Source organism: Cicer arietinum, chromosome 1 (assembly GCF_000331145.2).
Source record: "Cicer arietinum cultivar CDC Frontier isolate Library 1 chromosome 1, Cicar.CDCFrontier_v2.0, whole genome shotgun sequence".
NCBI lineage: Eukaryota > Viridiplantae > Streptophyta > Magnoliopsida > Fabales > Fabaceae > Cicer > Cicer arietinum.
The window spans coordinates 48108931-48134908 of record NC_021160.2 but is presented as its reverse complement, the minus strand read 5'-3'; the positions used below and the strand labels follow the sequence as shown (position 1 = coordinate 48134908).

The 25978-nt window shown below is 28.4% G+C and overlaps 5 protein-coding genes across 7 annotated transcripts; 1 reads left to right on the top strand and 4 right to left on the bottom strand.

Moving 5' to 3' along the window:
- Window positions 1–1626: 1626 nt before the first annotated feature.
- On the bottom strand, window positions 1627–4238 carry LOC101507223 (ABSCISIC ACID-INSENSITIVE 5-like protein 1). Its single transcript, XM_004487443.4, has 5 exons — window positions 4101–4238; window positions 2752–3526; window positions 2076–2147; window positions 1945–1974; window positions 1627–1868 (listed from the first exon to the last, which is right to left on the bottom strand). The coding sequence occupies exons 1-5, from the start codon at window positions 4220–4222 to the stop codon at window positions 1782–1784; spliced, it is 1086 nt and encodes a 361-aa protein (XP_004487500.2). The 5' UTR covers window positions 4223–4238; the 3' UTR covers window positions 1627–1781.
- A 1177-nt stretch (window positions 4239–5415) lies between these two features.
- Window positions 5416–7306, bottom strand: LOC101496466 (uncharacterized). The gene is made up of 5 exons (XM_027336482.2): window positions 7144–7306; window positions 6797–6964; window positions 6383–6594; window positions 6023–6284; window positions 5416–5789 (listed from the first exon to the last, which is right to left on the bottom strand). The coding sequence occupies exons 1-5, from the start codon at window positions 7225–7227 to the stop codon at window positions 5451–5453; spliced, it is 1065 nt and encodes a 354-aa protein (XP_027192283.2). The 5' UTR covers window positions 7228–7306; the 3' UTR covers window positions 5416–5450.
- An 888-nt stretch (window positions 7307–8194) lies between these two features.
- On the bottom strand, window positions 8195–14236 carry LOC101507541 (uncharacterized). 3 transcript variants are annotated; one of them, XM_073365662.1, is made up of 5 exons: window positions 13617–14236; window positions 11092–11283; window positions 9766–9977; window positions 9408–9669; window positions 8195–8871 (listed from the first exon to the last, which is right to left on the bottom strand). In XM_073365662.1, the coding sequence occupies exons 1-5, from the start codon at window positions 13743–13745 to the stop codon at window positions 8512–8514; spliced, it is 1155 nt and encodes a 384-aa protein (XP_073221763.1). In that variant the 5' UTR covers window positions 13746–14236; the 3' UTR covers window positions 8195–8511. The 3 variants fall into 3 exon arrangements, with proteins under 3 accessions (XP_073221763.1, XP_004487502.1, XP_073221768.1); XM_004487445.4 differs by lacking the exon at window positions 13617–14236 and adding an exon at window positions 11461–11872; XM_073365667.1 differs by having other exon boundaries at window positions 8685–8866.
- Window positions 14237–14518: 282 nt separating this feature from the next.
- Window positions 14519–16378, bottom strand: LOC101508072 (pentatricopeptide repeat-containing protein At4g14820-like). Its single transcript, XM_004487446.2, has one exon. The coding sequence runs from the start codon at window positions 16376–16378 to the stop codon at window positions 14519–14521; it is 1860 nt and encodes a 619-aa protein (XP_004487503.1).
- Window positions 16379–23572: 7194 nt separating this feature from the next.
- LOC101508385 (CEN-like protein 2) lies at window positions 23573–25445 on the top strand. Its single transcript, XM_004487447.4, has 4 exons — window positions 23573–23838; window positions 23914–23975; window positions 24557–24597; window positions 24987–25445. Exons 1-4 carry the CDS (start codon window positions 23629–23631, stop codon window positions 25205–25207), a joined length of 534 nt encoding a protein of 177 aa, XP_004487504.1. The 5' UTR covers window positions 23573–23628; the 3' UTR covers window positions 25208–25445.
- Window positions 25446–25978: the final 533 nt, after the last annotated feature.

The following is a 25978-nucleotide window of genomic DNA, read 5'->3' as shown; positions in this document are numbered from 1 at the left end:
AAAATTTATAACAATTCGGTTATAAAATATTAATTGTTAAACTATTATAAGTATACATCAAATACAAACAATTGCAAATGAATTACTTACCGACCAAAATTCAAAGAGATATGAATTTGTTCATCATTTTTAAATATTTATATATATTTATTAATATTCAAAGTAGAAAATTAGATACAAATATAATTTATTCTATCACTCGCTTTTTGGAACAAAAAACTCCACTAGAATTGTTGTTCGCACTTATCAAAATTTGAGGCATATGTATTTTCTATACACCATATAAAGTGAGGATGAACCAATTTCTTTATACCATCACAATAATTAAAAATTATTATTTGCATTCAATTCCGTATATATATATTGTTTATATTTTATTTTATTGAAAATCAAATATATTAAATTTTTTTTGAATAATGAACTCTAAAATTATTTGACTTTAACTCACAGAAAACGCCTTTGCATGCAACAATCAAGAAAAAACTTCTCTCAAATTTCAAAAATAATATACAAGAAGGTGATAAAGAAGACATTATTTTTTACATGAAAAAAATAAAGATAATGATAAAACTGCATATTAATTTTTTAAAATCCACTTAAATTAAATAAATAAAAAATAACTAGAATAATAACTACTCTCTCCATCACACCATAAAGTGTCATATTTATCATTTCTTTTTCTCTTGTTTGTCATTTTACAGTACTAATATAATATTAGTTTTTTTTTATTAATATATATTTATTATAACTTAATTTATTAAATTTTTATATTAACTGCAATTAATAAAAATATTTGAATAAATAAAATTTATTTTATCACTAAAACCAAGACGACTAATCATCTTTTTAAAAATCGTATAAAATCTTAATGACATATTTTTCAATGAATTTATTGTTTAATAAACTAACATGACAAAATAAAAAATTATTATCCTCTTAATTATCATGTATGTATCAAATACAATATAATAATAATTATACCATTATTATTCTATTTTTATCTAGATTTATATCTTCATATTCGGTCGACTCCACAAATATGTCTTTATAAACAAATGTAAAAAAAATGTACAAAAAGAGTGTCGGAACTTAAAAAAGATAAAAAAAGAGATTATAAAAAAAAATTGTCATGATGTGGTAACCAATGATTGCACAAATTGGGTTTGTATAGCCGAAAGAGAGAGAGAGAGACTGTTTCATCACTTTAATAATTCCTTTATATCAAGTTGTCTAATTGAATTACTTTATGGATAAAAGAAAATTAGAGTTATCCCTTTCGTGTACAATTTTTAAGAAAATAATTAATTTTAATGATAAAATAAATTTTATTTATTTAAATATCTTTATTAATGCTGTATTAGTATTATAAAACAACAAATAATTTAAAATAAAAAAATAACAAATAAGCATTTAAAATGAGAATGAATTATTAATTAAGTATTTTTTTTTAAATCTAATTATGTAGTCCAGCATCACAAATAGTATTATACTAAAGGTTGGACAAGACACTCAATCAAATAAAGTTATGTTGAGAGTTAGGGATTAATTAAACTCTCAACCCACTTAATGTTTTTTTAGATAAGAAACTTAATTTTATAGCTTGAAATTATATTTATGAACTATGTATGCAACAAAATAATATCAGCATTCATGTATCTATATTTTTTAATAGTCCATATATCTAATTGTACAACAAAAGTAGAATTTGACAGGAATACAAACATATTATTTTCTTAACATTTATGCCAATTTTTTTTTCAATTCTTGTCATTGAGACTCATTCACCAGGTTGCACTTATAGGCCTTCTTATTGCTCTTAATTTTTCTGCCCCTTTTTGAACCTTTGTTGAATTCTTTCTTTGTAAAATCTGTATCAATACATATACATAATAAACACACGTTCACATAAAGAGAAATTTATATAAACATATCATAATCACTTACCTCTTGTTTCCTCTTGCGTTTTGCTTCAGCCTATTGCAAATTTAATATGTTAAGCATTAGAAAAACATAAATCATGAAAATAAAATATGAAATGATAAAAATAAGAATATGAATATTCAAGTATTGTGTACCAAAATTTGTTTTAGCTTGTCGTTCTCTTCTTTTAGCAGATTCAGCTCTGCTTCTAGCTCTACTGTATATGCCTGTATTACAAGATTTTTCCATAAGGGAAAGGACCTCAAATGTAATCATGTATGCTGATTGATAAATGATATTAATATATAGCAAAGTTGATAAAAAATACATGCATAAATGTTAGAAGAATCATGGATTTAAAAGACACTGATTTCACAAAACAAGATAGCTTATAGATAGAAAAAGAAATATCAAATAGATTCAATCAAAGGTTTTAAATCGCGACCAGATGTGATATTACAAAGTGTCACAATTAAATATAGTTGATGCTAGAGATATCAAAAATCGTGATATCACTGCCACAACTAGATTGTGGTTGCAAACTTTTATTTAAGACAATGAATGCAATGTGAATCATGGTTTTAAGTTGCACTCCAAACCATTATATAACTATAAAATGCAAGCAAATGTGGCTGCGCGTCCACAACTATTGTTGCAGACTACAATTTAAAATCATGATGTGAGTCGCACAGAAATAAGAGTTTTGAAAAAAGTTTCGTGACACAATCGAGGCCAAATCTGTGGGATTTGACCAAGATTTATCACGGAATCGAGGGAATCAAGGATTGTGAAGCGACCACAAAAGCATAAACCAAATTATATCACTAAAACCTGTCTTCTTGCTCGAGAACGTGCAGCCGATTCTCGATTTTTCAACATTCGACGCTGCCTTCGCTCGGCTACAACTTCAGGAGGACCATCAATTATCCTCTTCCTATTCCCACACCCGCTGGACTCAGGCACGGTTCGACATTTCTCAACAGTAGATATTTGATAAGTTGCAAATCCATTACTAGACACACATTGATCAGTAGAAAATCCAATTCCCATTGAAGGCTTCAAACCATTTAATAAACTTTGATTCAATGGTCTATTACATGAAACATTGTTCTGAAATGGCATTGTTGTTCTGAATTTGAATGATGATGATTCTTGTACTACACCAGCTTTTACTAAGAAATCCTCCAAAGTCATTTCTCCAAGTGTTTGTTGCTTCATGAGTGTCTCATTTCTTCCAATGTTATTAGCTTCTTTGAATTGTTTGTTACTTTTGTGAATCTCAGACCAAACTTCATCCACAGTTTTCTTGCAAATTGGAGAAGGGACAGAGAATGAGTTACCATGTTGTGAAATTGTGTGTTCTGTCACAACACTTTTACTATGATTCTTGTGAGTGGTTTCATCATTGGAACTCCAAATACTGGCTAGGAATTCATCCATGTTGAGGGTACCAAAACTCTTTCCACTCTTGCATTGGAACTCATCAAGGGTGAGTGAGAGTATTGAGTTTTGTTTGCTTAGTTGACAAAATGTTTGTTCTTCTTGTTCTTGTAATGGAACTTCTTGATCTGATTGTTGTAGAGCCATGGATATGCTTATCAACCTCCTAATTTTTGGAAAAATCAACAATTTTTGTCTCAGAAAATATTGCTACAGATTTTTAGTCAGTTTCTTACAAAAAAATTTAGTAACATATAACTTTTGATTTTTGTTTTTTTAAATCTCTAATAAATAATTTCTAAATTACTGAATACTAAAATCTTATTTTTTTTGTTTATTCCGTAACAAACGGCTCAACAAATAATCATGTATAATTTTAAAAGATAACTAATTAAATCTGAAGAAAAAAAAAGCAACAACAGAAACCTAAATTTGGACAATTAAATTTAATAGACAATTTTGAATGTCATAAATAATTTCATGATTTTAACTTGAGATTCGCAAAATAAAAGTTTTGATTTATAGTATCTGAAGTGCAGTTACAACCGCAATTTAAAACTACGAAATAATTAAGATGATGAAATGGATGCAATTGCATATTAGCATGTATATATGAGTTAGTTAGCAATTGCATGTAACATGCAAACATGCATCTGAATGTGAATCAGATGAATAAAGGAATGAAGTTGAAAATGAAAATAAAAGCAGAGAAATGAAAGAAAATATATAAGTATGAATACCTGAATATAGAAGAGGATGGAAATTGTGATGAAAAAGAAGGGATTGGAAGTATATATGAAAGAAAAGAAAAGAAGGTAACACCTACACTAGATGAAAGAGAAAGAGAAAGAGAAGAGTGCATAAATAAAGACAGAAACTTTAACTGCCAGGTACCATCTTTAAATCAAATTTTGTTTGTAAATTGATATTTTTAAGGATCAGTTATGAGTTTTTGTCGACACGTTTTGTGCCTGCATGTAAAGAATACTACTCTTCTCTGCCAGTTACGTTAACCATTGTAACCGTCTGGTTGGACAATTTTCATCTTTTCAAATTTACCAATCAACCATTTCGCTTCCAATTATAAAATATCACAATGCTCATCATTTCATTTTTAAATATATACAAGAGAGTGAATAATTATTTTATTAAATTTACTTTTTTAAGGTCAAAAGTGAACACTCTAGTACCGAGAAGTTTGGTTGAGTATAATATTCAACTATCACAGGTCATACTTTACATTTATTTTATTGGTATTGACATCTATAATAACTTTTTTGTATATATATCAAAGAATTAAAAAAAACACTGAAATTAGTGAGAGAAAGAGAAATTTTATATTAACGAAAAATTATGGTTAAAATCTTTATTTTAGGAGATCTATAATAGTTAAATCTTTGGTTGCACTCATGTCTCCTAGTAAAATTCTTGCTTTTTTGGGAGTGATGTGTTTGAACAAAATTGCCAAATAAAAAAAGTTTTTTTTTTTTTTTTTTCTAATACAAAATTTACAGTTCACCGTAAGTCTACAAATAGCCGAAAACAAACATGGCACCAAGTTTCAACTCTTTAAATTCAAAGAAAAAAAACTTTGTATTCATGCCAATGTCATACATGAAATTCTTAAAGCTGCTAAGACTTGTCTTCTTTCAAGTAGTGAACCATAGTTTTCAATTGGAGTTTTCCAACCAACTAATGTAATTTATGACAATTGACATCATCCTGAAAAAAAAGTTAATAATGAGTGAAACAAATCACTTAATAACTTAATCAAGAATATGCATGAGAGTTAGATTTTAGAGCACTTTGGAGAAAAATATTTTGTAAGGCTAAATTTATATTTTGATGTATATTTAGTATTTTTAAAAAATTAAAAAAACAACATAATAAATAAGTATATAATATTATGTTGTTCTTTTTAATTTTTTTTTTAAAATATCATAATATAGACTTAACCTTTTAAAGTCCATTACTCCAAAAACAAAAATACTGACATAAAAATATTGACATACACGTGAACACCGAACACAATATTAAAACTTACACCAACATATCTTAAAAAAGAAGCGTAAAAAAATGTATTATTAGAGTTACTTTTTGACTAACAAATATGAACTAAGTCTATAAGCATGATTTTCTTGTCCAAGTAAAAGTGCCCTCAAAATGGCCTCACACATCCCCTTATAGCATAAAATTAAATGACCACCATATGGAACTTCATGATATTGTATCCATGGAAGCTTTCCAGCAACAAATCTTTGGAGTTCAGAGGGTACAATCTTATCTTCATATCCCTGCCAAATGTGAAATGAACCTCTATTGTGAGGGAATGGATTGCTTAGCTTCATTGGATCAAATTCCCATTTTCCAAAAGCCACCTTCCAATCATCACAAAGAGTACCAAAAACAACTTTTTGCCTTAACTTGTTCTGTAAGTAGAAACATACAATGGTTACTAATTAAATTCTTACATAATTTAAATACCATGCATTGACATTGTAAAAAAAATTACGCAAAAATCTAATCCGATTTCACAGTAGTATCAATTATTATAATATTATTTTTTAAAACATCTACAAACATCTATCTCTATATTATATTCGATAAAAACGTCAGTGTAAATACTTTTTATACTTTTACGTAAAACATGCATTTTTTTTACCTTTGAGAACATTTGGAACCTTGAACTTGTCTTCAAAATTTCTATATCATTTTTGTTGAAGAATGTTGGGTTTTTTTCTATGACAGCAACTGAAGGGAGCCACTTTTGAGTGACCCACCAATGTAATAATGTAGGGCAGTAATTTGCACACCAAAGTGCCCAAAGAACAATTTTTCTCCTATAGTCCTCTCTTATGAGACTCTTAGGGAGTGAAGGCCACATGTAATTGATAATTGGGGATATCAGTGCTAACCCTGCAAGCCTGCACAAGTACATTTGGCAAATTATGATTAAGTTTTTTAAGTATAATTACGGCTAGAAAACATAGAAGTACATATTTTGAGTATTAGTATAATTTACCTATGTGGAAAATACTTTAGGCAACTCCAAGTAGCACATGAACCCATTGAGACTCCAATTACATAAAAATGTGATCCTATTTGTAGCTTATCAGAAAGTTCTTGAATGTCAAGTGCTTCACTTTTCAGTGAGTTTTTGGGGTTTTGATCACTTTCTCCATATCCAGCTCTGTCATATTGCACAAGATATATACCTAGTTCATCTATTAATTCCTATGTGAATCAATCAAATTCAGAATTCAGAACCAACAACTTATTTTAAAAACAAAAATTAAATAAAAAAAGCATCCCGAAAAGGAGTACTAATAGACACAGACACACACGTTGACATCGATAATAATTTTAGAAAATAGACATAATTGAATGTAACCATACGTGTGAGTCAAACACTGAGCAGAGAGATTAAAGTTATTACTTGGGGTATTGGAAAATTCATCCTTTTGGAGCTTCCAAAACCATGCACAATAATGATCTTGTATTTTGCTTTGTCCTTAGGGAAGCCTCTTTCAATGTATGCCAGGTGCCTCCCATCTCTTAGTTTGATTCTTGGTGAATTTGTTGAATTGTCCTGGTTTTGAGAAATCTGAGTTCCCTCATAAACCATTGCAAGAAAAACCATCAGTAACAGTTAACAATATATATTAATTTCTGCTGTAGAAACCATGAACGAATAAAGGGTAGGTTTATATAGCATTTTTTCCAGCACAATGATCACATAGATATGCAAGAAACAGAAGCCTGTGTAAAAGTGAAATGCCTTACATGACAGAAACATTTGAATATTTTCAGTGTCTGACTTTGTGGAATTTCAGTTAAAAGCTTAAGATAATGTCTTATTCTTTTCATCTTCTCCTTTATTATGAATCTTTTATGCACATAAATGGAATGGGAGCTGAATTTGGATTCTTCAGTACTTCATCTAAGGAAAATCTTGTAATTTATACAAATTCTAATGAAACAACAATCTGATTTTTTATACTAATCTAAATTATCTGCAACTAATTTTACAGCAAATAACTTGCATAACTAATTATAGTTAGTTAGGTATGCTGTTATAGACTTATAGGGGGTTGTTATAGCAGTTAGTTATTAGTTGTTATCTATGAAGTACGAATATGACATGGACACTGGATACGACACTGACACATCAACACCAATAATAATTTGAAAAAATGAATTAATTGAATGTAATCAATGTATCAGTGTTGGATACTGGCACGTGTTGAACGCCGGGACACACCTTCGATCAGAAGTGTTGGTGCTACGTAATATGAAGCAAATACTTATTGTGATATTGCAGTAATGAAAAATTTTCCTTTGCTCTACTCAATTCCAGTACTCAAATACTTTATAAATACAAGAATTCAAAAACTAGAAATTAGTTGAGCAGGACTTCTGTTTTCATTTTACTTCTTGAATTCATTTCATTGGACGGATATTGTTAGGAACAACAACTCCAGTTCAAAACAATAAAAATACAAAAAACAGAGAACACAAAGTGTTTGATCACCTAATTCGATCAATTGTGCTTACATCTCTTATAGCAGAGCGGCTACAATACCTTTTCTTTTATGATTTATAGTGTAAAATTTGTATTTAATTATTATGCTCAAACTCGAGCAACATATCCACTTATCATTAACTATTAGTCATAGTTAATATATATCCTTTGAAAGGTTCCATTAGGGAACATCTTTGTGTATGTTGCAAATTGCTAACTTTTATATGATTTGGCAATTCGAAGCTTCAGCTACTTTGCAGATTGTTCACCAGATGTAATTTTTTTTATACATGTTTAAACTTAGGACTTATGCTTCAAGTAAAAATCTGTACCATACTAATATAACATACTACTGAATATAATTTACACACATTGACATTATCTTCTTTTCCCACCAAACTAATGTAATTTATACAATTGACATACTCCTAAAAAATGTTAACAAGAAACACATTCAATTATAAAATCATAAAAAAAGTAAATAAAAAAAAACCTATAACATATTCTCTAGCACAATTTATATAACACGTCTTCATAACTAATTGAAGTTTGTGTGTGTCTCACCTAATAAAGAGTGAGACACATCTACATGAATTTATATTTTCCCTAATAATGTGAAATGAACTGTGTTAAATAGTTTCCTGATAGCACTCCTCTTTGAATAATAAAGATGACCTAGGTCTATATGCATGATTTTCTTGACCAAGTAAAAGTGCTCTCAAAATAGCCTCACACAAGCCCTTATAGTATACAATTAAATGACCACCATCTGGTATTTCATGATATTGTATCCAAGGCAGTTTTCCTGAAACAAATCTCTGTAGTTCAGAAGGCACAACTTTATCTTCATATCCTTGCCAAATGTGAAATGAACTTTGTTTGTGAGGAAATGGATTGCTTAACATCATTGGATCAAATTCCCATTTTCCAAAAGCTACCTTCCAATCATGGCGGAGAGTGTCGAAAACAACTTGTTCCCTTAACCTGTCCTGTATGGAGGAACATACCATGATCAACATTACCTTCATAGAGAAATTACATTCACATAAAACATGTACATATTAAATATTGGAGTTAATAGGCATATTGGTCATTGAATTTGTCACTCACAGTCGCTATAGTCTTTGAATATATCAAAATTACAAAAACATCATCAAATGTGTATATCGTTAGTAAGTTTAGTCCATCAAATACATTTTCCGTAAGTTATTTCAGTTTCCAAATATGTCTTCTGTTAATTAGTTTGATTAATCAAATCCCTTATTACAGAAAATACACTTACAAATATGTTTTGTTATTTCGATACATTTAGAGACTACAATAATGCGGTCTCACATATTTAAAGACCAAAATGACCGTTTAATCTTCAAATAGTGTTTGAAATATCAGTATCTCAAATTATTTATTAAGTACATTTTCCAAATCATACCCTTATTTATCCTATATTAATTAGTCTTAATTTCCACCTAACATTTACTATACTAAAGACATTTTAATCAACAAAGATTATGAGTAATTTGTTTACCTTTGAAAACATTGGGAACCCTGGAATAGTCTTCAAAATATCTATATCATTTTTGTTGAAGAGTGTGTGGTTTTTTTCTATGACAGCAGTTGAAGGGAGCCACTTTTGAGTGACCCACCAATGCAATAGTTTAGGACAGTGATTTGCAAGCCACAATGCCCATCTAATAAATTTCCTTCTATAATCCTCTCTTACCAGACTCACAGGGAGAGAAGGCCATCTATAATTTATAACTGGAGCTATTAGTGCCAACCCTGCAAGCCTGCACAAGTGCTCTTTTGGCTGAAGTTAATAATACAACTTGCCAAAGTGGAAACTTAGAAGAATTTAATTCATTAGAAATACATATTTTGAGTACCTGTGGGGGAAATATTTTAGACAACTCCATGCTGCATATGAACCCATTGAGACTCCAATTACATAAAAATGTGCTCCTATTTGTAGCTTATCAGCAAGCTCTTCAATATCAAGTGCTTCACTTTTCAATGAGCGTTTCGGGTTTGGATCACTTTCTCCATATCCAGCCCGGTCATATTGCACAAGATAAATACTCAATTCATCTATCAATTCCTATGTGAATAAATCATATCATATTCAGAATATTTTTATTTTACAATTCAACTGCCATTTCCATCGTACTTTTAGTAACTGCATGTTTTGGATCGGTGGCGCTGAGTTTGGTAGAATTACATTTTTAAAAAAATTATGATGCCACCATACTTTCGTCAAAACCCACTTTGAATCCAAGCATGCACTAAAATATTTTTAAAATATATTTCAAAACTTGAAACCCACATAACTTCGATTGAAAAACATGAAAAAAAATATGCTAGAAAAGGAATACCAATATATACAAGGTTGTCAAATTAGATTTTTTAAGTAAATTCTTTTTGTTCAGGTGAATTCGTTACGTAAACTCGATAGTAAATTCCTCGAATTCACCTCATATTAAAATAATATTAACATTAATATATAAATCACATATATACTTTTATAATACTATAAATTTATCGATAATTTAAATTTTCAACTTAATTATAAAACAAAAATATACAAAATCGCCGTAATTTTTCATACTAATAAAACATTATCAAAATTCATGGTGATGATGAAGAAGAAGTCGCGCGACTTCAAATCAAGAAGAAGAGAACGATTTGTTTGAGTTTAAGAAGAGTAAACATTAGTATGTAACATGTTGGAGAAGAGTGGAAAAAAGTGAAGTTTTTTGAATTGGGGTTAAAAAATTGAGCCTCTTTTAAAATTAGGGTAAAATCAGTATATCTTTTGAATTCACCCAAATTTACTGAAAATTCGTGAATTCACCTGTGTTAATTTAGTTTTTTAAAAAAATTTATCAATTTTTGAATCTACCCATGAGTTAATGCGTTTTTCATATGAATACAAATTTACCGTATTAATACACATTTTTATAACCTTGAATATATACTCTCTTTTTTTCTTGTTGTAAAAGTGTTACTTCTGATTTGTGCATTAGTACCTATTTATTTGAACCTATTCCACTTGTTTACTTTCTTTTAAGGCCAAATTATCAATTTTTCTCCAATGTGTAGTACACCAAAAAAAAAAAAAAAAGATTTTGTTTCTATAGTATTATGTTAATTAGGTCCAAATCCAAAACATAGAATGTCCAATTTATTTGAAAAATAGTGATTAAGTTTATCACCTGAGGTGCCAGAAAATTCATCTCTTTGGAGCTTCCAAAACCATGCACAATGATGATCTTGTAAGTTGCTTTGTCTTTAGGAACACCTCTCTCAACATAAGCCAAGTGCCTCCCATCTCTAAGTCTAATTCTTGGCGAAACCATAGAAAAATCATCTGTTGAATCATCATGGTTTGGAGAAAGCTGAGTTCCCTGATAAAAAAACCATTGCCAGAAATTAAAATCATAATAAGTAACAAGAACTAAAAATATTTCTTCTCAGTAAACCATGAAGAAAAATATATATAGGGTACCTTTAAAAATATTTTCTTTTTTTTTTCACAATAATCACATAGATATTCAAGAAGAACAAGAAGAAGTATGTGTTACCTGACAGAAACATCTGCATAATTTACGTGTCTGACCTTGTTGATTTTCAGTTAAAAACTTAAAATAATGTATCATTCTTTTCATCTTCTCTTGAATAATGAACCTTACACTATAGTTTTATGCACATAAATAAAGTGGTGGTTGAATTTGGCCTCTTTAGTATTTCCTCCTTAAAAATAAAAACAGAGAAGCTTGTACTAATTTTGTTTATGATTTGTTTGATGTGTATTTCATTTGGGGGATATCCTTTGAAAGGTTCCATCAGCTAGGAGCATCTTTTTTCTCTATCATTTACCATTTGCTAACTTTTTGTATTGTTTGGTAAATTAGAACATGTATTTTATTTTTTTATACTTCTTTAAACTTAGGACTCCGTATAAGTTATTTCAACACTTCATTATTAGTCTGATTATGATGTTTTATATATTAATTAATAAGACTTATGGCTATTGCAATTGTTCAAATTGTTGCCAAAAATAATAAAGTACCAAAAATAGTTCCAATTAAGGAAACACAAATTATTTAGACAAGCAGAGAAAGAAAGCATTGCAATTCATGAATAGTTGAAAATATTTTTCTTTTTTAATTAAAAAATATAAATATTAATTGGATTGGTAGGTTCGTATAAGCAACATATTATTATTAATGATTTTGCTGTCATTATTACACTCAGGCCCACAGTATAATTGTTTCTGGGTTTATACCGAGATGTATTAAGAATATTCTCTTTTTTTTTTTTTTTTGTGTGATCCTGTTGATAATATTCTCCAAAGCTATCTTTTCAAGATTGTACAGGTTGGTTCAACAAATATATGTCCACATTAGACTACTATTTTAACTAAATTTGTATGAGTTGTGTCTGCTTTAATCTATTTCTTTGAAAACAATTATCTTACAATAATAAAGATATGTATTAACGTATTATCAGAAGTTGCACACATCATACTACTATCTTATCTCATGAAAAAAAGGTTATAACGACTAAAATTTGATAACTTTACGTTGATTTTTTTTAAGTGGTTAACCCAATTCAAATAAGTGGTTAATTATGTTTAGTAGATAATTAATAAATAAATATCACGTAACAAAACTCAATAACCATCAACTTAATTTCACTAACCGCACATTTGCACGTAATTGATTAACCACAATTTTTAAGTATTCAAATCTACATGTAGTTAAACACTTGAAAAGTATAGTTAACCATGTTCAAGCTCGTGATTAGTGAAATTATATTGGTGGTTAATGAGGTGTGACATATAGTATATCAATTAACTATCTACTAGAATTAATTAACCACTTATTTTCTGATTTGGAATTCATTGCATAGGATTTATGTTAAGAGATTGGAACTGTCTGTGGTTAAGCCTATAAATAAACTAGTGACCATGAATTTCATGTGTAAGGGTTGAGATTTAATAACATACGGTAGAACTTTAGTTGACTGCCAATAAGTTATATTGAACCTTTTAAATTTACTTTTTTGAAAAGGACTACCATCTAATAATTGCATCTTACGTATGAATCTTACTAATGTCTCTTTGTTATAATGTTTATAAGCAAAGAGACAGAAATTTCTTCAATTCTTTTCTTCTGGAACAAGAATTGCAAGCTGCACGCGGGCATCATATAAAACTGTAAATTCACTAAAACTGATTATTTCTTGACTCACTAAAATGGATTTGCAAAAAGCAAGAGTAGTCAATTAAAATGTTGGTTCACAATTGAATATTTTCCCTATCTTAAACTAACAGTGTACAACTGACTACACAGTAAAACCGACCATAGAGGATCCGAGTTCTATATCAATAACTTGCTCAAAGTTTATGAGATCAACCTTAATATATGCAACTTTTGTTAGGTATCAAAATAGAAGCAATGTTATAAAATTAGTTAATTATGTAGAGGACAAAATGGAGTTGCCTATGGGACTATAGCAAAGGCTCGTTTGATCTTACACTTGAATCGACCTTGTGAATCGACAATAATCCACACATTTTGCATGTCTCTTTGCATCTATTAGGTTTGAGTTTACCTTGGTTCTACTTACATTCATCAACTTTCTCCTCAGAATAAGATTTCCAATTTTTTTTAGCGAGTGTTACTAATAGCATATAAAGCAGACAGAAGAGTAATAAAAGGAGCAAGGTTCTTACTTGAGAAACAGGCAAATGTGTATCTTTGGAACTGCCATATCCATGAACAACAATGATCTTGTACCTAGCTTCTTCCTTTGGAAAACCAAACTCCTGGTAAGCCAAATGTCTCCCATCACTGAGTTTCATTCTAGCTAGGTGAAGTAATTGAAGGATATTGGATCCACATGTTTTTGGTGGAGGACTGCTGCATTCTAAACTATTTATTGCTTTTACTGTTAATTTTTTTAATGAAAACTACCATGCAACCAAAAGTTCTGCAGAAAGAATTCATAACTCATAAGAAAACATTTGTCTTCCACTCAGGCCAAAAGTTTGCTTTGGTCTGAGTGGTTTTTCCTTTCCTTTTTGCCAACATTTTTCACAAATGAGATTTAATACTCCATATCCAAATTGCCGTCCTAGTAAAACTGAATATAACTGAGGATGAACACTTAAAAGTAGTATCTGCATGACACTTTATGCAACCACTTGGATACTTGTAACTGCATTCTATATAGTAAAAAAGCACATTTTCATTTTTCCAACTTCTATATCAATACCAATGAAAATATCATTAGTTACATAAAATAATCTTATCATGTTTAAAATCGCTCATGCTCACTTTTAAAACATTAATTTTCACTTTTATTCAAACTTTATATTGTGTCAACTTCATGCAAATTTTATAAATTGTATTAAATAGGAGTTGAGTCTTAAAATTTTAGAATTTATCATATATCAGTGTCTCGTAGAAACAGAAACTAATTATAGGAACATGTTGGGATTCAAACAAAACAGAAAACTCAACCTGGTTTGTAAACCATTTCAATTACAAGTTTTATTTCAATGAATAGAGTATATTTATGTGTTATTTTTACAAGGATTAAGAACTCAACATGATACCACAGGTTTAGGCAAAGTTACCAATGATTTCTGCAGGAGCAGAAACCTCTATCAAAATGATGAAAACGGTTTTGATCTCTCACAATAACTCGACGGTTGTAGACTTTTGAAACCAGCTGCATGAATGTGTGACAATCACAACAAATTCTCAAGTTTTTCACTATGTAAATAGGAATTCCCTGTGGGGTACTCAACAGTCCAAAGGCAAGAGCCATCTTCTCACTGTGAAGAATCAGTTGGTTCTCTTTTTCATCGTCTTCAACATCTAAAAAAACTTGATTGAGATCAGGTTCATATCCCTCCGTCTTCAACTCAGACACAACCTCCTCCAACTTAGATAGAACATTTTGATCATAACTCATGTCCATGGCCTTCCCGACGAGGAACTCATGGACTTTACCATCAACAAGAATGGAGCTACATCCCGGAACTTTTCTTATGCCCCTTTTTCTCATCATTGATCTAACCTTAGTCACTTCATCCCAACTACCTTCTTTGGCATAGATATTTGAGAGAAGAACATAACAACTTGAATCCTCTGGAGCCAATTCTATAGCTTTCAATGCAGCTGTTTTCCCCATTACAGAGTTATTGTGCTTCAAACAAGCACTGAGAATATTCTTCCATATCAAAACATCTGGCTCCAAAGACATATCACTTATAATCCTAAGCGCCTCTTCTAATCGACCCGCTCGACTAAGAAGGTCAACAATGCACCCACAATGCTGAATTTTCGGAACTATGTTGTACTTCACTTGCATGGTTTCATAGTAAAATTGACCCTCCTCCACAAGTCCACCATGGTTGCAAGCACTTAAAAGCCCTAAAAAAGTTATATCATCAGGCTTAAGTCCTTCCCTTTCCAATTCCAGAAAAACCTTGATCGCTTCACGACCCATTCCATGCAAAGCGAGTCCAGAGATCAAAGAATTCCAATCCCCAACATTCCTCCGGTTACAAATGCTTCTAAATACACTATAAGCATTTGCTATTTGGCCACATTTAGCATACATGTTAACAAGTGCTGATCCAATAAAACTACAACTATAATGTATCTTATTACTAAACACATAACTGTGTATCCATTTCCCTTCCTCAACAAAACCCAATTCAGCAATAGCTGAAAGAACACCAACAATAACAGGTGCATCAGGTCTAACCCCTAAAGTCAACATTTCTCTAAACAAGTCCAAACCTTTCCTTGGTCGACCATTAAGAACAAAAGCAGAAATCATACTCGACCACGTAACCACATCTCTTAAACTCATATCCATAAAAACCTCCTCAGCAAGCTCACATTTCCCATTCTTCCCATACCCATCAATCATAGCATTACAAGAAACAACATCCTTTTGAGGCATTTCATCAAAAACCTCACGAGCCATCTCAATCTCACCAGCCCTTAAATAACCAGTAAGCAAAGAGTTCCAAGAAATCAAATCTCTTACAGGCATTTTATCAAACACCGACCTTGCAAGCTTAATCAAACCAATTTCCAAACACATTCGAACTACTGAATTAGTAACAAAAGGGTCATGCCACAAATCACGCGTTTTGAAAACGAAACCCATGATTTGTTTCCCTTCCTCTAATGCATTGGATCTACCACAGGCTCTGAGAGCTGGTGGAACACAGAAGTGGAATCCACGCAAGTTGTTGAAACGAGAGAGCGCGTGGGCGTAAAGGGTAACGGCTTCATAGGGATTTGAGCTACGAGAGAAAGCGTTGATGAGTTTGGAGACAGAGATTGGGTGAGTGATGAGGTTTGTTTTGATGATGTGTGCGTGAATTTGGCGCAATTGGGACAGTGTTGTGTATTTGTCTAATGTTAACGTTGTTGTTTGGTTTGTCGTAACTGAAACATAGCTTGATCTCATCGTAACTGAAAAAACGACTTTGCTACCACAACTAACTAAGTAACACCATCCATTATTTTATGGCTGATATTAACCACCCCACAATTTTTAACTACACCCCCCACATACATTTGAATGTGAACTAACTACTAAGTATGCGGGCAGTAGGAAAAGTTGGAACTATCTAATACTCTTATCCAGATACCCAAATTTTTTGAATAATAAATATACCTATATAAAAGTTTGGAGCATTAAGCGTGCATAATTATTTTTAAAGCATAATTTTATGTCATAATGATTTTTGTTTTTTTTTTTATATAAAAAAATAACTGACATTTATATATAACGATAATTCAACTCTTAAAATTGTATAGCAATTATTTGATAAAAGAGTTGAACTTAAAAATAATATTAATTAACAATTTTCTATATTTGATATTAATCAGTTAATCAAATTATCTATTATTTATGTATATATATAATATTTCAAAATAAATGTAAAAAATAAAGTGGGGGCTTCAACCTCCACTAGGGGCCAACATAAGGCCGTCTCTCCTCTTATGTTGTAATTCAAACATAAGTTGAAAAATTTTACCTCTCAAATTTATAAAATAGTAAATTAATCTTTTAGATTAAATGTTAATCAATTAAGTATTCCTATAATCAAAATATTTTTAATGTACAACTATCAAAATCATTAAAGGACCTATATATTTACTTGAGTAATCTCTAACCGTATCAAGAGAAACATAAAACTTTAAAATTGTGATTTTAAATTTGAAAAATAACTAAATTGATTAAAATTATTCAATTTAAAAGATTAAATTATAATTTTATAAATTTGAGGGATTATGTTAATCCACAATTAAGATTTGAGGAATTAAAATAATGATCTACTATTTTCTTAACATGGAAAATTCATGTTAAAATGTAAACTTTAAAATTATTTATTAATTACCATAAATTTGGTTTTGCTTGTACTCTCGAGTCTTATTTTTTTTTTGAAAAGATGACATAATTAATTCACACAATTGTAAAATTTTTGATTCAAATTCAAGATAAGATATTCAACTTAATAATATCGATATTTATCAGCTCAGCTATTAGTTAAGCACACAATCTCAAATCTTTTAGCATTAATGATACTTGGTCACATTTTTTGTGCAACTCCAATTTGGAGATTCAACCCATCGCACGATGGTACACAAATACAACAAGGTATTATAGTTTAGGTGAAATAGCATCCGTAGTCTCTTAACTTAATTTCAGTTAACGTTTTAGTTTTTTATTTTATTTTTTCTTTTCGATTTGGTTCTTTTATTTTAATTTTAAGTGACAATTTGATCTTTTATGTTTAAATATGTCAACAATGTTATCATTTTTTTACAAAAATTTAAAAAATTCATCAAAATTTTCAAACAAACCCCATAAAATTAATAATCATCTTCGATATAATGCAAATTTTATCAAATGCATAACTCAAATATTCAAATAAACTCATATTTTCATCTCCAACAACATCAAATTCATCAAATAAAGAATGAAAATATGAATTTTTTTTAATGATTTAAGTTATGAATTTGATGAAATTTGCATTATATTGAAGATGATAATTAATTTTATGGGTTTTATTTGAAAATTTTGATGAATTTTTGTGGAAAAAAAAAGATAACATTGTTGACATTTTAAAACATAAAAAATCAAATTATCACTTAAAATTAAAATATATTATCAAATCAGGAAGAAAAAAAATAAAAAACTAAAATGCTAACTGAATTAAGTTAATGGACTGTATATGTTATTTAACCTATAGTTTAACTACGTGAATCTGAAAAATAAAAAATAAAAAACTAAAAAATGGAGGGAATGTGGAGAAAAAGAATTATCCCTAGATTAATTTATAGACAAAAATATCCATTACCACACTCATTTAAGATAGTAGATTTCAGAAAGTTAGCTTTTGTACCCCCCATTTAAACTTGTACCCCCAATTTAATGTTTTTTGAGTGAAATACCTAAAATAACCTTAAATCAAAACAGTTGTATCCCACACTTGAAAAATCCGGAAAAGTGAATTTTTTTGAAAAAAAAATTTTAAAATCAATACCGGAAATTTGAAATTTCCGGTTGCCTTCCCGGAAATTTGATTTTTTGAAATTTCCGGTATGCATTTTTAACTGCCAGATTTTTCAATTTTCCGGTTTGTTTACCGGAAATTTCATTCCTTTTTTAAATTTCCAGTACACTGCTTAACTTTTTTGGCAGGAGCAACCCAGCAAATTTTTGAAACTACCGGATTTTTGAAATTTCTGGATTAACTACCGGAAATTTCAAAAAACAAAATTTCCGGGGAACAAAAACTAACTACCGGATTTTTCAAAATATTTGAAATTTCCGGTATTGAAAATACAACTACCGGAAATTTCATTGACCAAATTTCCGGTAATAAATATAACTACCGAAAATTTAGTTGCAAAAAATTACTTACCGAAAATTTCAACGAGGGTTTAGATTTTGGCAGTTATTATTATTATTATTATTATTATTATTATTATTATTTATTTATAAAAAAAAGTTATTATAATATAACAAGTTGTTTGTTTTGACTCATCTATTTAACCGTATTTTTTTCTCTAATTTAATGTATTTTATTTAATACTATTAATAAAAAAAAATTAAATTGAAGAAAAAAAAAATACATCCTGTTAATATAATTAAAAAATAATAATAAAAATATTTAAAAAATATATAAAGTTTTAATAATATAATTTACTTTACTTTATTATTATTATTACTTTTATTATTATTATTAATATAATTTATTTTATTAATTAATTTATAAATAATATTCGGTATTCATTTATAACTACCGGAAATTTCATTCATTCTGAAATTTCCGGTAAAATTTTTTTTTTTTTTAATTTTTACAGTTTTATCAAGGGTAGTTTGGACATTTAAAAATAAAATTTTTAAATGAGGGGTACAGGATTAATTGAGGGGTACAAAAGCCAACTTTCTAGATTTCATTAACAGTGTAATAAAAAAAACTCAATTTGGAGCCTTTTTCAAAATGAACATGAAATCCAAAAAATCTCAATTTGGAGAAACCCAATAAAATGTTGCCTTCACAATCAAGCCGAAAAGTATATATAGAGCCGTCAAAAAAGCCCCCAACTACAAGACCCTCTTACTTTTTTTTGTTTTATTATTAGGCCCCCTATCAAAATAATCTTTTAAGGGGCCCTTAATTTAGGCCCATTATTTAATGGGGCCTAAGGGAGGGGGCTCTAAGGGCTTATAGGCCCCCAATATTTTGTTAATTTTAAAATTTTTTTCTTGAAAAAAAAAATTTATTAAAAAAAAGTGAAAATTTTTTATGGAAAAAAAAATTAGAAACTTTTTATCGAAAAAAAATGGGAAATTTTTTATCGAAAAAAAAATCGAACATTTTTTATCCCAAAAAAAGTCGGATATTTTTTATCGAAAAAAATTGAAAATTTTTTATAGAAAAAAATCGGACATTATTTATCAAAAAAATCGAAAACTTTTTATCGAAAAGAAATCGAAAATTTTTTATTGAAAAAAAATCGGACATTTTTTATCGAAAAAAAATCGGAAACTTTTTATCGAAAAAAATCAAAAAAATTTTATCGAAAAAAGTCAGAAATTTTTTATCTGAAATTTTTATCGAAAGAAAATCAGAAATTTTTATCGAAAAAAATCGAACATTTTTTATCGAAAAAAATCGGAAAATTTTATTGAAAATAATAAAAAAAAATTATCGGTGAAAAAATTGAAAAACTTTATTTCTCAAAAAAGAAAATTGATTCTTTTTTAAAAAAAGTGGGCCTAGGGGCCTCCTAAGCCCACAAATTTTTAGGGGGCTTTTAATTTAGGGGGCCTTGTTTTTTGGGGCCTTTTAAATTATTGATTTTTTTTGCCCCTTCAAAATGTGGGCTGGGGCCAATAATTAGGGGGCTTGTCAAATTGACAGCTCTAGGTAAAAAATACTCAATTGAAATATGAGTTGTAATAATATGAATTTGATGTACTTAAAAATGTCAATTTTCATATATTTTCTATTTTTTGCGAGTTATGTTAACTAATAAACCAATTTTTTATCAATTTATTTATAGAGTGTTACGACTTATGTTAACTCTTCTGGTGTCAACAACCACAACACATGTATTTTCTACACTGAAAATTATAAAAATAAGACTACACAACAAGATATGAAAAATAATTAACTCAAAAATTATATGAATGTTTATATTGAAAAATTAACCTCATATATATTAATAGAAAATTTTAACTTTACGAAACATCGACGATCGTAACTTTAAAAATAAATATTACTTCTTCTTATATTTATTTGACAATATTAACATCATATTGTTTTTTACTAAATTATATTTTTAAATTTGGTCAAAAACGGTTAACTCTTTGACTCTCAGATTAAAGCATAAGTATCCGAAGTGACTCAAAGGGGAACAAAGGGATACTGTAATTTAAAAGGACAATTTTATTGTTCATACCTTTCATTTGCATATGATTCTTCTTTTATATGAAAAATGAAACGACCTCAAGGCACTACCACTAAGTTTTTGTTTGTGGCTGTGAATTTGTGAGTGGAATACCTTTATACTCCAAACACTCCCGTAATTTATCTTTATAATAAGCAACTTTACCATGAATTTATTTAGTTAAGGAAGGTTCTGACATTTTTTATGCCGTTATCGCAAAAATGTCCGGAAGATATATTAAACAATTGATTCCTAGGCACCTCGAATTCTCCTTGCTCCCCTTTGGATCATTTGATGCCTTAGGGTCTATTTGGATTAGGAGAATAAATTTATATTTTAATATATTTGAAATTTCAATAAAAATAAAAATAATAATAATATAATATATGACTATTTGTTTTTTTTTTTTTTAATTATTGTTTGCTTAATTTTGAAAAGAAACTTTTTTCTCCCTCCACACACACACACACCCAAACAGACCTTTAATTTCTTTAAACCAAGGCATAGTAGTTAAAAATAAATTGTTCCTTGTTTTCTTTTATAGTAAGTGTGTTGGATAATTTTTATTTATATCATCTTTTTGTATAAAACGTTCCATTATATTCATGATAGTTTATATTAAAATTTAGGCTAAATTACACTTGTGGTCCTTTAACTTAATTTCAGGTAACGTTTTAGTCCTTTATCTTTTTTTTTTCCCGACTTGGTCCTTTATTTTAATTTTAAGTGACAATTTGATATTTTATATTTTAAAATTTCAACAATGATATCCTTTTTTATACAAAAATTCAAAAAAAAAAATTCAATCAAAACTCATAAAATTAATTATATTCTTCAATATAATACAAATTTCATCAAATTCGTAACGCAAATCTTCAAATAAACTCATATTTTCATACTTTATTTGATATTTTTAGGAATAAATGACTAAATCGGGAAGAAAAAAAAAAGATAAAGGACTAAAACGTTACCTGAAATTAAGTTAAGGGACACGGATGTAATTTAGCCTAAAATTTATATATCAAAATATCCTCTTTTTTTTACCTTAAGGAGGTCGAATGACAGAGATACGACCACATAATTTTATTTTCTCCAAGGTTGCATCGCGGGGATGCAACCATCTATGGCCATTTATTTATTTTTATAACAAATGATTAATTATTAATTTAATAAATAAAAAATAATTAAAATAACAAAATTATATTAATAAAATAAACAAAATACATTTAATAAGAAAATACATTAAAGTTAACGCGGTTGAGTAGATTTATCAAAATAAATAATGTGATATATATTATTTTAACAGATCCCTCTTTGCAGATAAATTTTCAACTTCATTCTATTTTGTTAACAATTTTGTCATATTTTTTCTCCAGATCTAATAAATAAATAAATAATAAACTAAATTATATCAATAAAATCAAATAAAATACATTAAATTGAAGAAGAAAAATATTAAATCAGAAACAAAAAATACATTACATTGAACAAAAATACATCAAAATTTAATTAACAATGCAGATAGAGTAACACTTCAATTCGACTTTCCATCAACAAATACCACAACGACAAGAGAACATGGAAAACATCATACAAATACCACAGTCACTAGAGGAATTGAAAAACATCATACACAATCACACTTCAACTCGACATTTGTCAACAAACACCACATCCACCAAAGCACATGAAAATCTACCACGAGATCCACATGTGGCGTGACATTGATGAGAGGTGAATATCGTTAATTAAAATTTGATTTCTTTTTTTCTTCAATGTAATATATATATTTTTTCAATTTAATGTATTTTATTTTATTATTATAATTTTTGGTATTAGATCCGAAGGAAAAATACGAAATAGTTGTTAAAATTATATAACACGATGTTTATTTTAGCACATCTACCCAACCACATTAACTTTGATATATTTTTTTCTATTAAATGTATTTTATTTAATTTTATTAATATAATTTTGTTTTTTAATTATTTTTTATTTATTAAATTAAAAATTAATTATTTGTTATAAAAATAATAATAAATAAATGAATATACATGGGATGCGACCTTCAACTGAATAAAAAAAATTATCCTTCGAACTGTCGTATCTCCACCTATATTTTGATATATAAATTTCAATGTATGGTATAATGTAGAGTTTTAAATAAAAAAAGAGATACAAAAGCAAAATATATGCAATCTTATATTAGATATTTAGTAAGATTTAAAAAAATACTATTATATATTTATATATTGAAGTTATTTGATAAAATATCAAATAATTTTGAAATTTTATAAAAAAAATTGAAATAACTTTAGTGTGATGGTTGGATTAATAAATTAAGATTTAATTAATACTCTTCAGATGTATCAGCATTTATTTAGGAATTTTCAAATAGTGAAAAAAAAAGTTTGTAAATAAATATGTAAAAGACGAAATAACAATTGAAATTAGGCGGGAAAAAAAAAAAACAGAACACCACATTTGACGTGTCTTACACTTTGTGACGCAACTAGAGACGATTTAATTTTACATTATTTAGAGTTTTACATCCACATATGACATTAACATTAATATTAACATTTGCAATTCAAGACTACCCTTTTCATTTTCTTTTTAATTATTTGATTCTCACAATTCCCTTTCCAAGTCAATTATTTCTGATCACTCTATAAATAGGGTTTCTGCTTTACATGTTCACTCACACACACACACACATGAAACACTAAAAAATCTAAAATAGTTGGGATGATGAATATTGTTGTATTAGCAGATCCTCTTGTAATAGGAAGAGTGGTGGGAGATGTAGTTGATTATTTCAACACAACTGTGAAAATGTCTGTCACTTACAACAACACTAAGCAAGTTTACAATGGTCATGAGTTTTTTCCTTCTTCTCTTACCATTAAGCCTAAGGTTCATATTCATGGTGGTGATATGAGATCTTTCTTCACTTTGGTACTTTCCATCTTCTTCTTTTCATCTTCTTACTCTTTTCATGCATATATTTATTTTTCATCATTTTTCTTTCAGATCATGACAGATCCAGATGTCCCTGGCCCTAGTGATCCATACTTGAAGGAACACTTACACTGGTATATAATTTATACATCTAAGATGAACTAAACTTTTATAAAATAATTTACATCAACTTAATTATACCAAATTGGGGTGGTTTGAGTAGTAAGCAATTTAGTTCTCTTAAACATCATTTTATCTCTATCTCGTATATATAAAAATGTCCGAAAAGATTAGTCTTTTGCGTGTAGAATATTCAAAAAAAAAAAAGTTTTTATTTAATTAAAAAAAATGGTAAATTTTATTATCATTAACTTATACAAGTATGAGGATCCGAATTCTTCCACTATAATAAATGCATACAACTGTGAAGTCCTAAATTCGAAACAAGACATTCAACCTAACAATAGTGATATTTGTCAAGTTAAGGTAGATGTTAAAGACAAACAAACATTTGTTATATGAAATATAAGTATAACGTAGATAGTTAAAAATATGATACATAAATAAAAAACCTAAGAAAAAATAAATAAATAAATTTCATGAAGAAATATAAATTAAAGACGGACATAAAGAAGAGTTTGAGATATAAACTCGTGATTTAATTATATAAATCTTGACATAAAGAATTTGTCTAACCTGTTTTAATTATGCACAGGATAGTCACAGATATACCGGGCACAACAGATGCTACATTTGGTAAGTCAATTAATACTATTTTAAAAAGTAAATTAGCGACGGAAATTAGTCATAAAAAATGAATTATATATCTTTCTAATTATAGAAATTTTACATTTTTATTCTTTAGATTTTTCTCGTTAGTTTAAGTTTCTTTAGAGTAATTCGATTGTATTATATATTGAGATTAATTTTCATTGCGTTATCGATACATCACAATTATTTATAGATATAATTTTTGAAGTAGTTATAATTAAAATCAAATATTTTCAACAAATGGTCTTCAATCCTTAACTCAACTGGCTAGCTTGGAAGTCTTGTCCTAAGTTCGAATTCAAAATTTCAATTATATGAATTAATTATAGTGAAATTTACTATTATATGTAATCTAATGAATTGAAATGAAACAGGGAAGGAAGTGATAAAGTATGAAATGCCACGTCCAAACATAGGAATACATAGGTTTGTGTTCATCCTGTACAAACAAAAGCGAAGACAGACAGTGATGAAAATACCAACATCAAGAGATCATTTCAACACTAAGAAATTTGCAGAAGACAATGACCTTGGACCTCCTGTCGCTGCTGTTTTTTTCAATGCTCAAAGAGAAACTGCTGCTAGAAGACGTTGAAATTTAAATTAATTAACCATAACAAAAAGTGGTGCACTAATGCAATATAAAATAAAGATGCCACAAAATAAGGTTAGGCTATTAAGCATGTTTTTTCGGTGGCCACTTTGTTCAAAGTTAGAAGAATCACTGAATTTGACCAAAGTTATGTCTTTTTATTTATTTATTGTGGTTCTTATAGTTTGATTGTTGTAGTTTCTATGTTGTTGTAGTTTGTAATAGCGTTGTTAATGGAAAGTGGCAGTATATTAAATAAAATAAAAGTTACTATTTAAGTATGTAAGAAAAAAAAGTTAATTTTAATTTTAATCCTACAAGATATTTATCTTTTTAGTTTAATCAATTTATCTATTTTTAGTCTCTTTATTTTTTTCTTAAACTACATGGTGCATTTAGTCTATACAGAGGAATTAAAAGCACTGCATTTTTATAAAATGTGAAGACTATCAATGGATAAAAAATTAAAATGAACTAAATTTGAAAGGTTGATAGTTAATAGGGACTACAAATTAACTTATTTTACCTTTATATAAATTAGTAAATTACTCATGGTTAATTATGCTATAGCACAATGTGTTGGATATTCGTCTTTGGCATCATAGTTATAATTAATATTTTTTGTTTAGAGATGCAAACTTTGCAGGATTCTTCAAAAGGAAATGTATCAATTAACCTTTTTCAAATCCTTCAAAAAAACTTTTTACAAAAATTTATGGGTTAAATAAAATAATTTTCGAATGAATAAATCCTTAAAAATTCATGTGACTTTCT

Excerpts from the sequence above, each read along its gene's own strand:
- LOC101496466 (XM_027336482.2), bottom strand. The coding sequence starts at position 7,227 with ATGAAAAGAATAAGACATTATCTTAAGCTTTTAACTGAAATTCCACAA. Across the intron at positions 6,965-7,143 it reads TATTCAAATGTTTCTGTCAT|ATTTCTCAAAACCAGGACAA; the intron begins GTAAGGCATTTC and ends GAGGGAACTCAG. Across the intron at positions 5,790-6,022 it reads GGTTCCAAATGTTCTCAAAG|AACAAGTTAAGGCAAAAAGT; the intron begins GTAAAAAAAATG and ends TTCTACTTACAG.
- LOC101507223 (XM_004487443.4), bottom strand. The coding sequence starts at position 4,222 with ATGCACTCTTCTCTTTCTCTTTCTCTTTCATCTAGTGTAGGTGTTACC. Across the intron at positions 3,527-4,100 it reads CCATCCTCTTCTATATTCAG|GAGGTTGATAAGCATATCCA; the intron begins GTATTCATACTT and ends TCCAAAAATTAG. Across the intron at positions 1,869-1,944 it reads AACGCAAGAGGAAACAAGAG|ATTTTACAAAGAAAGAATTC; the intron begins GTAAGTGATTAT and ends GTATTGATACAG.
- LOC101508385 (XM_004487447.4), top strand. The coding sequence starts at position 23,629 with ATGATGAATATTGTTGTATTAGCAGATCCTCTTGTAATAGGAAGAGTG. Across the intron at positions 23,976-24,556 it reads TTGAAGGAACACTTACACTG|GATAGTCACAGATATACCGG; the intron begins GTATATAATTTA and ends AATTATGCACAG. Across the intron at positions 24,598-24,986 it reads CACAACAGATGCTACATTTG|GGAAGGAAGTGATAAAGTAT; the intron begins GTAAGTCAATTA and ends GAAATGAAACAG.
- LOC101507541 (XM_073365662.1), bottom strand. The coding sequence starts at position 13,745 with ATGAAACTCAGTGATGGGAGACATTTGGCTTACCAGGAGTTTGGTTTT. Across the intron at positions 9,978-11,091 it reads TGAATTTTCTGGCACCTCAG|GAATTGATAGATGAATTGAG; the intron begins GTGATAAACTTA and ends TTATTCACATAG. Across the intron at positions 9,670-9,765 it reads CTAAAATATTTCCCCCACAG|GCTTGCAGGGTTGGCACTAA; the intron begins GTACTCAAAATA and ends GCACTTGTGCAG.
- LOC101508072 (XM_004487446.2), bottom strand. The coding sequence starts at position 16,378 with ATGAGATCAAGCTATGTTTCAGTTACGACAAACCAAACAACAACGTTA.